General features: G+C 41.3%; 1 protein-coding gene across 2 annotated transcripts in view; it reads left to right on the top strand.

Moving 5' to 3' along the window:
* Positions 1-6,538: 6,538 nt before the first annotated feature.
* acsl5 (acyl-CoA synthetase long chain family member 5) overlaps positions 6,539-15,718 on the top strand; it is a 41,236-nt gene continuing 32,056 nt past the window's right edge. Inside the window, exons 1-4 of one of the 2 annotated variants that reach the window (XM_031799483.1) lie at positions 6,539-6,702; positions 12,375-12,538; positions 12,753-12,861; positions 13,040-13,104. In XM_031799483.1, the coding sequence (XP_031655343.1) occupies positions 12,383-12,538; positions 12,753-12,861; positions 13,040-13,104 (330 nt within the window). In that variant the 5' untranslated portion in view covers positions 6,539-6,702; positions 12,375-12,382. The remainder of the gene's footprint in view (positions 6,703-12,374; positions 12,539-12,752; positions 12,862-13,039; positions 13,105-15,718) is intronic. The other variant, XM_031799484.1, reaches the window with a different exon arrangement.

Below are 15,718 nucleotides of genomic sequence, written 5' to 3'. Positions count from 1 at the left end.
ACATTTAAACTACTCAATCAGTGTGAGGAGTGAAGTCTCTGATGGGCATTGACTAGAGCAGTGAAGTCAGGTATAGTTTCTGAAACTATGCTCAGGATTGCTGAGAGGTGAGAGTCAGTAAGAGATGATCTGTGCCTTGACTTGTTATATTTCATCACTGAAAATGTCTGTTTCGTACATAGGTTCACCCAAACAGTGCAAACACCTTCTGAGCATGACTCCTAATCTTTGGAAAGTTTTGTTCGTCGAGTGATGCATAGAATCTTGTCAGTGACATTGTTCTGAATAGTTCTCCAATCACTGCATCAGACTGACGATAGATCCACATTGAAGGTGAAAGGAGAGGAAACCAACAGCATATCATTTTCCAACACTTTAAAATCCTCACAGTTCAAAGCACGCAGCAGCGATGTGTACTTCTCCCGCTGGTCATCTTATAGGGAACAAACTAGTAGTGTCGGAATTTGGATGAGATTGTTGGCTTCTACTTGGCGGGTCGGGAGGAGTAATTTTCCTTTGAAGTCTTTGACAAGGCTGTACATCTGATGTGCAAAAAGGCCCTTCTCTTGTAGTTTGGAATTCAGTTCATTCATGAGGACCATGATGTCCACGGTGAAGGCAAAATCAGCCAACCGTTTTCTATCTTGCAGTTGAGGGAAATCCACATTTTCCTTTCATTTGCAAAAACACAGCTTCTTCGACTTCAGGTCCCACACCCTTTTAAGCACCTTCCCCAAACTCAGCCATCTCACATTTGTGTGGTAGGGGAGATCTGCACTCTGTCTCCCCCAACAGTGAGACAAACAGACTGTGGTTTAAAGATTTTGCTCTTATGAAGTTTACCACTTTAGTGACTGTATCCACAACATGGCTCATTTTCAGAACACATTTACAAAGCACCTCCTGATGCATAATGCAATGCAGGAAAATAATTTTCTGATCTGGGTTCAGCTCAGCTACTTGATCTTGTATCCTTTTTAAAAGGCCAATGTGTTTTCCTGTCAAGTTTGGGCACCCATCAGTGGGTATACTGGATAACTTTTCAAAACTCAGTCCCAGCTTCGCAACACACTAAGTAACCTCCTCCAATAAATCTGTGGTTGTGCTCTTCAATCGACTGCACTGAAGCAAGCTCCTCTGTAATTTCAAAATCTGGGGTTATGTCTCGTAAGAATATCAACAACTGCGCCATGTCACGTGCATTACTAATCTCATCCAGGGCCAAGGAGAAATAGGTGAAATCGTTTACCTCGTCTTTCAACTGTTGTTCCATTTTCTCTGCGATGTTCGTCTTGACAGGGAAACATTTTCAAACAGCTCTTTCTTGTCAGGGCAAAGTATTGCTGCTGAGTCAATTAAACATTATTTAATGAATTCGCCCTCAGCGAATGGCTTGCCATGTTTAGCAATTTTGTGGGACAGTACATAGCTAGCTCTCGCAATTCCGTCATTTGCTGAATCCAGTTTTGTGAAAAGTCCTTGCTGCTTTTGCAACTGAGAAAGCAACTCTTTCGATGCACTTGCCCTCTGCTCAGAAGGCATATTCATATATTTCTCTGCATGCTTCATCTGAAAGTGTCAGGACAAATTGTAGTCTTTCAAGACAGCGATGCTCTCTTTGCACACTAAGCACACAGCTTTCCCTGATATTTCAATAAAGAAATATTTTTATGTCCACTCTTGCTGGAACACCCTACATTCATTGTCTACTTTCCTTTTCTTTGAAATCTTTGAAAAACTAATTTTTGCGCAATTTCGAGCTAGATACTTTTCGTAACTGTGACGTGTGTGTCAGCCTGTCCTCATGCAGTTGTTATTTATACGTGCCTTCAAAATAAATGTCCCACAAGTGGTGGGAGTTAAATCATTACACAAAGGCGAGTATTTATTGGGCTTTTAAATTTGAATAACATATACGTTTTTCTAAACTTTACTATCACAAATTCTTTATGTGATCTGAGCATGATTCCGCGGGCCATATTGAATCAGGTCACAGGCCACATACGGCCTCGGGCCAGCCTTTGCCCTGCCCTAAACAGTCTTTACTCAGCCTCCACCCCAATGGACAATTATTTATCACTGTACAGTTATGATGTATACTGAACAAACATATGAACACAACATGCAACAATTTCAAAGATTTTACTGAGTTACAGTTCATATAAGGAAATCAGTCAATAGAAATAAATTCATTAGGCCCTAATCTATGGATTTGACATGACCTGGAATACAGATGTGCATCTGTTGGTCACAAAGATATGTGAAAAAAAAAAGAGAGGTGTGTATCAGAAAACCAGTCAGTATCTGGTGTGACCACCATTTGCCTAATGCAGTGTGACATATCTCCTTCACATAGAGTTCATCAGTCTGTTGATTGTGGCCAGTTTAATGTTGTCCCACTCCTCTTCAATGGCTGTGCGAAGTTACTGGATATTACCGGGAACTGGAACACGCTGTTGTACATGTCAATCCAGAGCATCCCAAACATGCTCAATGGGTGGCATGTCTGGTGAGTATGTAGGCCATGGAAGAACTGGGACATTTTCAGATTCAAAGAATTGTGGACAGATCCTTGAGATATGTGCATCATCATGCTGAAACATGAGGTGATGGCGGCGGATGAATGGCACGGCAATGAGCCTCAGGATCTCGTCATGGTATCTCTGTGAATTCAAATTGCTATCAATAAAATGCATTTCTGTTCGTTGTCCATAGCTTATGCCTGCATATACCGTAACCCCACCATGGGGCACTCTGTTCACAACGTTGACATCATCAAACCGCTCGCCCACGCAACACTATACATGTGGCCTGCGTTTGTGAGGCCAGTTGGACGTACTGCCATATTATCTTCAACAACGTTGGAGGCAGCTTATGGTAGAGAAATTAGCATTCTCATTCTCTGGCAACAGCTCTGGTGGACATACCTTCAGTCAGCATGCTAATTGCACACTCCCTCAAAACTTGAGACATCTCTGGCATTGTATTGTGTGACAGAACTGCACATTTTGGAGTGGCCTTTTATTGTCCCCAGCAAAAGGTGCACGAGTGTAATGATCCTGCTGTTTAATCACACCTGTCAGGTGGATGGATTATCTTGGCTCACTAACGGGATCTTAACAAATTTGTGCACTAAATTTGAGAGAAATAAGCTGTGCATTCTGTGCATATGAAAATTAAGACTTATATTTTTGTTCAGTGTATATAGTGATATTTATATTGTTGTTGTTTTTCTATTTTCATTATTTTATTTCACTTAATCCTGCATGTTGGAGCTTGGCGCCAAAGACTTCCACTGTACCCTGAAATCACAACTGCAACCCTGTACATGTGACTACTAAACACTCTGAATCTGAAGGATTTTTAGCTATAGGGAAGAGGCGTGGGATGGGACAGCTCAATCAGGTAGTGCAGCCTCCGCCTTTTAATTGACCTAGGAATCAATTATCATGGTGGCACTTCCTGTGCTGATGACTAGGGTGACAACTATTGTGTTTCCAGGGTCATGCTGTGTCGCACTAACAATGTGTTAACCATGTGCTAATGACCAAAGGTGAATAGAACAGAATACAGGTGATGCTGATTGAAGTTGGTGTGCCTTAATCCCCACAGATTCCCCCTCGTTAGCCCCACCATGAACACTATCCTGTTTAGCTAACACTAGAATCGAGAATTTCCTAGTGTTGATGCTGGCAAGTAGCTTATACAGTGCCTTCAGAAAGTATTCATACCGCTTTACTTTGTGTTGTGTTACAGCCTGGATTTAAAATGTATTAATTGAGATTTAGAGTCACTGATTTATACGCAATAACTCATAATGTCAAAATGGAATTTTGTTTGTATAAAATGTTAGATATTAATAAAAAATTCAAAGCTGAAATATCTTGAGTCTAAAAGCATTCAACCCCTTTGTTATGGCAAGCCTAAATAAGTTCAGGAGTAAGAAAGTCCTTAACAAATCACATAACAAGTGTTAAACATGATTTTTGACTGACAACCCCATCTCTCTTCCCTACACATACAATTATCTGTAAGGACCCTCAATCGAGTAATGCATTTCTAAAATAGATTCAACTACAAAGACCAGGGAGGTTTTTCAACGTCTCGCAAAGAAGGGCACCGATTGGTAGATGTGTAAAAAAAATAAAAAAATACCTTTGAGCATGGTTAAGTTCTTAATTAGGCTTTGGATGGTGTATCAGTACACCCAATCACTACAAAGATAAAGGCGTCCTTCCTAACTCAGTAACCGAAGAAGAAGGAAACTGCTTAGGGATTTCACCATGAGCACAATTGTGATTTTAAAACAGTTACATACAGGGTTTAGTGGTTGTGATATGAGAAAACTGAGGATGGATCAACAACATTGTAGTTATGTCCAGAATAAAAATATTCAAAAACATGCAACCTGTTTGCAACTAGGCACTTATTAAGTAATACTGTAAAAATGTGGCAAAGAAATTAACTTTTTGTCCTGAATACAAAAGGTTATGTTCTGGGCAAATCCAACGCAACACATCACTGAGTACCACTCTTCATATTTTCAATCATGGTGGTGGCTGTATCATGTTATGAGTATGCTTGTCATCTTCAAGGACTAGGGAGTTTTTGGGGGTAAAAATAAACAGAAAACAGCTAAGAACAGGCAAAATCCTAGAGGAAAACCTGGTTCAGTCTTCTTTCCAACATACACTGGGATACGAATTCATCTTTCAGCAGGACAATAACCTAAAACACAAGGGTAAATCTACACTAGAGTTGCTTACCAAGGCGACATTGAATGTTCCTGAGTGGCCTGGTTAAAGTTCTGACTTAAATCGGCTTGAAAATGGATGCCAAGTCTTGAAAATGTCTTTCTAGCTATGATCAACAACCAACTTGCCAGAGCTTGAAGCCATTTTTTAAAGAATAATGGCCAAAATTGGACAATCCAGGTGCGCAAAGCTATTACAGATTTACCCCTTTGGCAGCTGTGTAGATCGTTGACCAAAAATTACAATTAAATACATTTTAATCCCACTTTGTAACACAACAAAATGTGGAAAAAGTCAAGGGGTGTGAATACTTTTTGATGGCATTGTATATGTGAACATATTGCCTTGGATCTTCTGATAAGATAGCATTTCAAAACAATGCTACCATAACCTCAGTCATTCTAGTGTCCTTCTGGAGAAACCCTGATCCACCTAGCATAGCTAGCTATGCATTGATAGCATCATTGCTGTCTGGCTAGCATAAATAATTAAATCAAAAGAAGTAGCCTGGGTGTGTGTATTGAATGCTTACACCATGTGGTAAACCCCCAGAATTTGGCCAAATACAAAAGATTTTCATACTAAATCACATGATTGTTGTTAGTTTATCATGGAATTTAATTTTACAGTAGTTTGACCTTTGAGGTCAAAAACGCAACACACATAGGCAGTGCAGTACTGTGTCAAGATTAGCTCAATCGCAACAGATTATCAAGTATTTTTCAAGTCAATAACACATGTACATGACCTTGCTTCCCCAGTCGATAAGGACACGTGTTGCCTATACAGAGTATTAAGTAAGGTATGGATTTTGGGGTTATTTGAGATATTGGTATGGAAAGGTTAGGTGAGGAGCAGGATACAGAGGAGGAGATTATAAGAACTTGGCTAGAACCCTGTGCAACCTTTAACCTAGTGACCAATCTAGTAAGTTATCTGTTATTGGAAAGTATATTTTATACATTATGTCAACATATTGTATAACATGCATTAGCAATGGTACCAAAAATTGAATGAGAAGGAGAGGAGCCAGATGATAAGATCTTGGCTAGAAGCTGCACCTAGATGACAACCTTTCACCCAATGACCAATTCAAATCAAATCAAATCCATTTTTATTTGTCACATGCGCCAAATACAACAGGTATTAAACATTACAGTGAAATGCTTACTCACAAGCCCTTAACCAACAATGCAGTTTTAAGAAAATAGAGTTGAGAAAATATTAACTAAAGTTTTTTTTTAAATCGATAACAATAATGAGGCTATGTACAGGGGGTACCAGTCCCGAGTCAATGTGCGGGGGTACAGGTTAGTCAAGGTAATTTGTACATGTAGGTAAGAGTAAAGTGACTATGCATAGATAATAAATAGCGAGTAGCAGCAGTGTAAAAACAAAGGGGGTGGTGTCAATGCAAATAGTCCGGGTGGTCATTTGATTAATTGTTCAACAGTCTTATGGTTTGGGGTTTGAAGCTGTTAAGGAGCCTTTTGGACCTAGACTTGACACTCCGGTACCGCTTTCCGTGCGGTGGTAGAGAGAACAGTCTATGACTTGGGTGACTGGAGTCTTTGACAATTTTTTGAGCCTTCCTCTGACATCACCTAGTATATATGTCCTGGATAGTAGGAAGCTTGGCCCCAGTGATGTATTTGGGCCGTACGCACTACCCTCTGTAGCACCTTACGTTGATGTCTTTGCTCATTTTCAGTTATCAGTTTGAAAGATAGTGGCCAAGGTTCAAAGGTCCCTTGCTTTCAGCTCAGTTTTATTGGAGCTTTGGTTATGACTTCCTCACTCGCCCGAGTGTCAGCAAGCAGACCAGTGGACGAGGCTTGGTCCCAGACACACACATAAACACACACCTGTCAACGGTGAGTGGAGCCCCCAAAGAGCAGACGGTGAAATTGTAAAGGACGGCAGAGAAAGATACCTGGGAGAAAGACAGGTAGGGTGGCAGTGCTTCATGTCATGTTTTGTGTGCTTGTTAGGTGTAGGGGTTAGACTGTTGACATTGGTCAAACAAGCATGTCGTTAACATTTTATTTGCATAACCCCTCTCAGGTGATCGAAAGATGTTCGACTAAGTATTGACACACTGTCAGTATGATGAATTCAACTGCAACATGCTTCAACTAAGTTTAAAGAAAACATGTTAGCAGAGTTAGTCTAGCTAAATGGTTTTAGACTGTTTGAGTATACATATATGTAGTCCTGACTATGGTTTTGCACAGTTAAAACTGTTAAAAACTGGGTGTACTTTATTGGCTAGTGATGTTGATGGGCTAATCGAGTCTTTGTATTTGCCCCTTTATTTGCATAAATGGCATGTCAGATGGATAGTATTAACCACAATGCACCATTTTGCATAAAAGGAAAAGTATGCGTAAAAGGACCAAATAGAGAGAGAGAATAGGTGAAAATAGAGTCAAACAAAAATGGCATGCTATGTGAAAACGTAGAAAATCCACGTATCATCAGGTAACAGAATCTGAGAAAGCATTTTATGAAGGTCATGGCAGGTCATGAATATAAATTTGAAGGTCCAAAAATCGATCCCAGTGGAACACCCTCTACATTTGATCTCAAGAGGGGGAGTATACTCCTGGAGATATGGTCAATGGTATTATCAACAGTATCAAAATCTTATCCAAATCAAAATCTTTATGCGTCCAGTGGGTTCGACCTCCCAAGTGCCTTTGAAGTTCTGACTTTGGACTGTAAAGATGACCATAAAGTCTTATCAATGTCCTTCACTGTTCCCTATGCAGGCGTTTCAGAGGGCCAATCTGTTAGCATAAATCGATTAATTGTTCCTTCGTTTCTCCTCTTACTGAAATACAGTCAGTGTTGAATACACACACAAGCGTGCACACAAACACACCCACAAACTAGGTCAAAGACAAATATTGACATTGAGAATTGTTAGAGGCAAGCATTGAATTGAAGGAGATTGCGGAAATGGGTAAACTTAGGTAAACAAACATTCTACAATGTACCGAGTAGACCACTACGTTGAGAATTACTCTAACAGTAAATGTATATGGGGCAAATGTCATTGCAGATAACACTACAGTAATATACACTGACTTTGACCCCATTTAATGGTAACACAAACATGCAGATCCAGTCAAAAGTGTGGACACATCTACTCATTCATGGGTTTTTCTTTATTTGTACTATTTTCTACATTGTAGAATAATAGTGAAGACATCAAAACTATGAAATAACACATATGGAATCCTGTAGTAACCAAAAAAGTGTTAAACAAATCAAAATACATTTTATATTTGAGATTCTTCATAGTAGCCACCCTTTGCCTTGATGACAGCTTTGTCCACTCTTGTCATTTTCACAACCAGCTTCATGAGGTAGTCACCTGGTAGTCACCTGGAATGCATTTCAATTAACAGGTGTGCCTTGTTTAATTTATTTCCTTCTTAATAACCTCTTAAAGCTAGGGGGCAGAATTTTCACTTTTGGATAAATAGCGTGCCCAATGTCAACTTTCTGCTACTCATGCCAAGAATAGAATATATGCATATTATTCATAGATTTGGATAGAAAACACTCTGAAGTTTCTAAAACTGTTTGAATCATGTCTGTGAGTATAACAGAACATATGTAGCAGGCAAAACCCTGAGGACTAACTGTTCAGATTCCCCCCCCCCTCTGTTCACTATATTGTCTTTGCCATTGGATATTTAATAGGAACCAATTTTCAGTTCCTGTCGCTTCCACGCTATGTCGCCAGTCTTTGGAATATGGTTGAGGTTATTCCTTTGTTCTATGAAGAAGTAGGCCAACTCTGAACTGGGGACACTTTTGTGAGTTACGCAAGACGTGAAAAGCAGAGCTGGTTTCTTTTCGTTCATGTATTGAATAGATTGCCCCGTCTACAATTTGATAGATTATTAACCTTTAAAAATACCGAACGTTGTATTACAAAAGTAGTTTGAAATATTTTGGCAAAGTTTATAGGCAACTTTTGAAATATTTTGTAGTGACGTTGTGTTTTTGTAAGCTGTTTTTTTCTGGATCAAACACGCTTTATAAATGGACATTTTCAAAATATATGGACGGAATTAATCGTACAAAAGGACCAATTGTGATGTTTATGGGACATATTGGAGTGCCAACAAAAGAAGCTCGTCAAAGGTAATACATATTTTATATTTTATTTCAGCATTTTGTGTAGCGCCTGCTACGCTAGCTCCTTTGTTTGCTGCTGGTGCAGATATCAGATAATAGCTTCTTATGCTTTCGCCGAAAAGCATGTTTAAAATCTGACATGTTGGCTGGATTCACAACGATTGTAGCTTTAATTGAGTATCTTACATGTGTGATTTAGTGAAAGTTTGAATTTTATAGCATTTTATTTGAATCTGGCGCTCTGCATTTCCCCTATCCATAAGAGGTTTTTAAGGCGTTTGAGCCAATCAGTTGTGTTGTGACAAGGTAGGGGTGGTATACAGAAGATAGCCCTATTTGGTTAAAGTCCATATTATGTCAAGAATAGCTCAAGTAACCAAAAAGAAACAACAGTCCATTATTACTTTAAGACATGAAGGTCAGTCAATGCTGAAATTTCAAGAACTTTTTACGTTTCTTCAAGTGCAATCGGAAAAACCATCAAGCACTATGGTGAAACTGGATCTCATGAGCACCACCACAGGAAAGGAAGACCCAGTTACCTCTGCTGCAGAAGATACGTTTATTAGAGTTACCAGCCTCAGAAATGGCATCCAAAATAAATGCTTCACAGAGTTCAAGTAACAGACACAACTCAACATCAACTGTTCAGAGGAGACTGTGTGAATCAGGCCTTCATGGTTGAATTGCTGCAAAGAAACCACTACTAAAGGACACCAATAATAAGAATAGACTTGCTTGGGCCAAGAAGCATGGGCAATGGACATTAGACTGGTGGAAATCTGTCCTTTGGACTGATGAGTCCAAATGTAATATTTTTGGTGTCTTTGTGAGACACAGAGTAGGTGAACGGATGATCTCCGCATGTGTGTTTCCCACCGTGAAGCATGGAGGAGGAGCTGTGATGGTGCTTTGCTGGTGACACTGTCTGTGATTTATTTCAAGGCATACTTAACCAGCTCCCACAGCATTCTGCAGCGATATGCCATCCAATCTGGTTTGAGTTTAGTGGGAATATAATTTGTTTTTCAACAGGACAATGGACCTAACACATCTCCAGGCTGTGTAAGGGCTATTTGACCAAGAAAGAGAGTGATGGAGTGCTGCATCACATGACCTGGACTCCACAATCACCCGACCTCAACCCAATTGAGATGGTTTGGGATGAGTTGGACCACAGAGTGAAGGAAAAGCAGCCAACAAGTGCTCAGCATATGTGGGAACTAATCATTCCAGGTGAAGCTGGTTGACAGAATGGCATGAGTGTGCAAAACTATCATTAAGGCAAAGGGTGGCTACTTTGAATAATCTGAAATATAAAATATATTTTGATTTGTTTAACACTTTTTTGGTTACTACGTGAGTCCATATGTGTTATTTCATAGTTTTGATGTCTTCACTATTATTCCACAATGTAGAAAATAGTCAAAATAAAGAAACTCTTGAATGAGTAGGTGTGTCCAAACTTTTACTGATACTGAACATCATACATGATGTAATACATGTACATGTACCATGCACAAAATAAATGTGTCATATTCCAATGAAATCACTACATATCTCAGCTAGACAATACAATGTGTACATTTGAGTCATTTAGCAGACAGGAGCAATTAGGGTTAAGTGCCTTCACTTTTTGTATGTGTTTGTATATGTATTTATTAAGTATCTGTCACGATCTGATTTTAGAAATCCTTGTTTATTCTCTATATTTTCGTTAGGTCAGGGTGTGACTAGGGTGGGTACTCTAGTTTTTGTATATCTATGTTTTCTTTTTCCGTGTTGGCCTAGTATGATTCCCAATCAGAGGCAGCTGTCTATCGTTGTCTCTGATTGGGAATCATACTTAGGCAGCCCTTTTCCCACCTTCAGTTGTGGGATCTTGTCTTTATTTTGTATTTTGTATTGTATGTATTTTTGCAAGACGAAGCTTTTCGTTTGTTGTATTGTTTTGTTTAGTTTTTTCACGCTGCGCCTTGGTCTACCCTTAACGACGAACGTTACAGAAGATCCCACCACCAATGGACCAAGCAGCGTGGTCAGGAGGACTGGACCTGGGAGGAAATCCTGGAGGGAGCAGGACCCTGGACAAGGGCCGGGGAGTATCGCCGTCCGAAGGAGGAGATAGAGACAGCGAAAGCATAACGGCGACGATACGAGGAGTAAGCTCAACGAAGCAAGCACGAGAGGCAGCCCCAAAAACATTTGGGGGGGGGACACGGGGAGATTGGCGGAGTCAGGGGTTTAGACCTGAGCCAACTTCCCATGCTTACAGTGGGGAGCGTGTGACTGGTCAGGCACCGTGTTATGCGGTGATGCGCACGGTGTCTCCAGTGAGCATTCACAGGCCGGTGCGCTCTGTGCCAGCGCCCCGCATTTTCCGGGCGGAAGTGATCCAGCCAGGATGGGTTGTGTCAGCTCTACGCTTGAGACCTCCAGTGCGCCTCCACGGCCCAGTGTATCCGGTGCCTGCTCCACGCACCAGGCTTCCAGTGCATCTCCCCAGTCCGGTGAGATCTGTTCCGGATCCACGTACCAGGTCTCCAGTTTGTCTCCCCAGCCTGGTAAGCCCTGTGGCAGCTCCACGCACCAGGCTTCCAGTACGTCTCCTCAGTCCGGTAAGACCTGTTCCGGCTCCACGTATGAAGCCTCCAGTGATGATCCATGGCTCGGAGCCTCCAGTGATGATCCATGGCCCGGAGCCTCCAGTGATGATCCATGGCCCGGAGCCTCCAGTGATGATCCATGGCCCGGAGCCTGTAGTAGTGATCCATGGCACGAAGGCTCCAGTGATAATCCAGGACACGGTGCCTCCAGTGATAATCCAGGACAAGGAGCCTCTGGCAACGGTCCCCAGTCCGGAGCCTCCGGCGACGGTCCCCAGTCCGGTGCCTCCGGGGACGGTCCCCAGTCCGGAGCCTCCTGTGGTGGTCCGGTGCCCTCGGTGGCGGTCCGGAGCCCCCGGCGATGATCCACGGTCCGGTTCCTCCTCCTCCGATCTGCGGTCCGGAGTCTCCATCGACGATCCACAGTCCGGTTCCACAGAAGCGGAGGGATCAGCGTGCGGAGCGGGGGCTACGTCCCGAACCGGAGCCGCCACCGAGGATAGATGCCCACCCGGACCCTCCCCTATAGAGTCAGGCCTGAGTCTGCACCTTTGGGGGTGTCGGTTTCTGTTTCTGTTTACCTGTTTTTTTGTGAAAGTTTCACTTTATTAAAATATGTGGAATTACATGCACGCTGCGCCTTGGCTCATTTATGATCTATGATCATTGAAGACAGTGAACGTGACAGTATCCCCATTTATTTGGACACATTTCAGCTAGTCGGCTCAGGATTCGAACCCACAATATTTCAGTTACTGGCCCGACGCTCTTAACCGCTAGGCTACCTACCGCCAATATAAGTGTATACAAGTTATAGTGTTAATATTGTGTATTGGTAACAGCACTTCCTTTCTCTCGTCAGATTTGAACATGGACTTCCTCCTCAACTTCCTGTTTAGCCCTCTGCCCACCTCGGCCATCGTCTCCCTGTTTGCCTTGATGGGGGCTGCCCTGGTCTACCTCAACACCAGGCCTAAACCCCTCACTATGCCTGCAGACCTCAACTGCCAGACCGTAGGAGTCAAGGTAAGGACACTCTCCGGCTGAATTCCAAATTGACCCCTAGCCTCTACCTACACCCTAGGCACTCCTGTATCTGAGAGGATTGGATCACATGGTTGAGGGTCAATTCCATTTAATTTCAGTCAAATCAGGAAGTCATAAACAGATTCCAATTGCAATTTTCCTCATTGCTTTTCAATGTGTCTTCCCTTATGTCATTGCTCTCCCTCATGTCCAGGATGGAGCGAGGAAAAGTGCCCTGCAAGAAGATGACAACCTGATGTCGTATTTTCATGACGACGCCAGAACACTGTACGAAGTTTTCCAGAGGGGACTACAAGTCTCAGGTCACCACCATATCTCCTTCTGTCACATATATCTTGTGTCTGCACTAAGAATAAGAGAGAGGTTTTTGGAATCTACATTAGAATACATAGTAGTATTCATGTCTGACTGAGCGTAGCAAGGACAGTGAGATTGTGTGGTTATCATAATGAGGAGATCAAATCCATGTCTCCTTTACAGGTAATGGACCCTGTCTAGGCTACAGGAAACCAGGGCAACCGTACCAGTGGCTGAAATACAAACAGGTATGACACTATCACTGATATTACTTATATAGGCCAGCGTTTCTCTGGGTCTGAATTCAGAAAAGATTTTGTATACAACATTTTGGAAAAAATACTGAATGAGCCAATGGCTTTTCTAAGTGGTTCATGCTTTTACATTCATTTGTGTTTGTATGTGTATTTATTTGGTATCCCAATGTGTTAGGTCCTGTCCTAACACATTAAGGCACTTACATCACACAAAAAAACGTACATCATATAACATTATTACACCACTAAATATCTACAATACAACATTTATAATACCACCATTAAACAATATTACATTGCACACTACCGTTCAAAAGTTTGGGGTCACTTAGAATCTTCCTTGTTTTTGAAAGAAAAGCAATTTTTTTGGTCCATTAAAATAACAACAAATTGATCAGAAATACAGTGTAGACATTGTTAATGTTGTAAATGACTATTGTAGCTGGAAACGGCAGATTTGTTATGGAATATCTACATAGGTGTACAGAGGCCCATTATCAGCAACCAACATCACTCCTGTGTTCCAATAGCACGTTGTGTAAGCTAATCAAAGTTTATGATTTTAAAAGGCTAGTTGATCATTAGAAGCAATTATGTTAGCACAGCACTATTTTGCTGATTAAAGCAGCAATTAAACTGGCCTTCAGACTAGTTGAGTATCTGGAGCATCAGCATTTGTGGGTTCTATTACAGGCTCAAAATGGCTAGAAATAAAGCACTTTCTTCTAAAAACTCGTCAGTCTATTCTTGTTCTGAGAAATTAAGGCTATTCCATGTGAGAAATTGCCAAGAAACTGAAGATCTGGTACAACGCTGTGTACCACTCCCTTCACAGAACAGTGCATACTGGCCCTAACCAGAATAGAAAGAGGAGTGGGAGGCCCCGGCGCACAACTGAGCAAGAGGACAAGTACATTAGAGTGTCTAGTTTGAGAAACAGATGCCTCACAAGTCCTCAACTGGCAGCTTCATTAAATAGTACCCGCAACAGTGAAGAGGTGACTCTGGGATGCAGTGACTCTGGGATGCTGGCCTTCTAGACAGAGTTGCAAAGAAAAAGCCATATCTCAGACTGGCCAATAAAAAGAAAATATTAAGATGGGCAAAATAACAGACACTGGACAGAGGAATTCAGCCGAAAAGGCCAGCATCCCGGAGTCGCCTCTTCACTGTTGACGTTGAGACTAGAAATTTCTAAGTGACCCCAAACTTTGTAGAGAGCGTGTGCTAGCGTGTTTGCGTGTCTCTTCAGTCTGCTTTGTTCCATGAAGTGTAGATTTATGTTTTTTTAAACCTGATTTTACTGCATGCATGAGTTACTTGATGTGGAATAGAGTTATATGTAGTCATGGTTCTGTGTTGTACTGTGCATTTCCCAGAGTCTGTTCTGGACTTGGGGACAGTCAAGAAACCCCTTTGTGTCATGTCTTGTGGGGTATGCATGGGTGTCTGAGCTGTGTGCTAGTCATTTGAACAGACAGCTTGGTGCTTTCAACATGTCAATACCTCTCACAAATCAAATCCAATTTTATTTGTCACATGCACCGAGGTGTAGACCTTACATTGAAATGCTTACTTATAAGCCCTTAACCAACAACACAATTTTAAGAAAAATATTTTTTTAAAGTAAGAAATAAAAGTAAGAAATAATTAAACAGCAGCAGTAAAATAGCAATAGCGAGGCAATGTACAGAGGTTACTGGTACAGAGTCAATGTGTGGGGGCACCAGTTAGTCGAGGTAATTGAGGTAATATGTACTTGTAGGTAGAGTTATTAAAGTGACAATGCATAGATAATAACAGACAGTAGCCGCAGCGTAAAAGAGACAAAAAAGACTAGTGATGCAGTCAATCTTTCCTCTACTTTGAGCATTTTGACATCCATGGCATTGATATTAGCTCTCTGCATACATTTAAGGGGCAGTCTTGCTGCTCTGTTCTGGGCCAACTGTAGTTTGCCTATGTATCCCTTTGTGGCACTTGACAATATGACTGAGCAGTAGTCCAAGTGTGACAAAACTAGGGCCTGTAGGACTTGTTTTGATGATAGCAATGTCAAGAAAGCAGAGCAGCACTTTATTGTGGACAGACCTCTCCCCATCTTAGCTAACGTTGCATCAATATGTTTTGAAAATGACAGTTTACAATTCAGGGTGACACCAAGCCATTAGTCTCCTCAACTTGCTCAATATCCACATTATTCATTACAAGATTTAGATGAGGGTTAGAGTTTAGTGAATTGTCTGTCCAAAATACAAAACCTTTAGTTTTTTAAATATTTAGTAGTAGCTTGTTACTTACTTGCCATCTGATAGCACAACATTATACACATCAGCTACCACAGCAAGTGAAATCACTGCAATCCTTAACAAAGACATGCAGTCAGTTTTTAGAAAAGATGGCAAAGATTGTCAACTTTACTCAGTGCCAGTGGACGGTCATTAGTAAAGATAGAAAAAAGTGAGGGGCCTAGAAAACTTCCTTGGGGAATGCCATACTCTACCTTGATTATGTTGGAAAAGCTTCCATTAAAGAACACTAACTTTTCTGTTAGATGGGTCATTCTTGATCCACGATACAGCAGGGGATATAAAGCCATAATAAT

Source organism: Oncorhynchus kisutch, linkage group LG20 (assembly GCF_002021735.2).
Source record: "Oncorhynchus kisutch isolate 150728-3 linkage group LG20, Okis_V2, whole genome shotgun sequence".
NCBI classification, from domain to species: Eukaryota; Metazoa; Chordata; class Actinopteri; order Salmoniformes; family Salmonidae; genus Oncorhynchus; species Oncorhynchus kisutch.
This window is presented reverse-complemented; position numbering and strand designations above follow the sequence as displayed.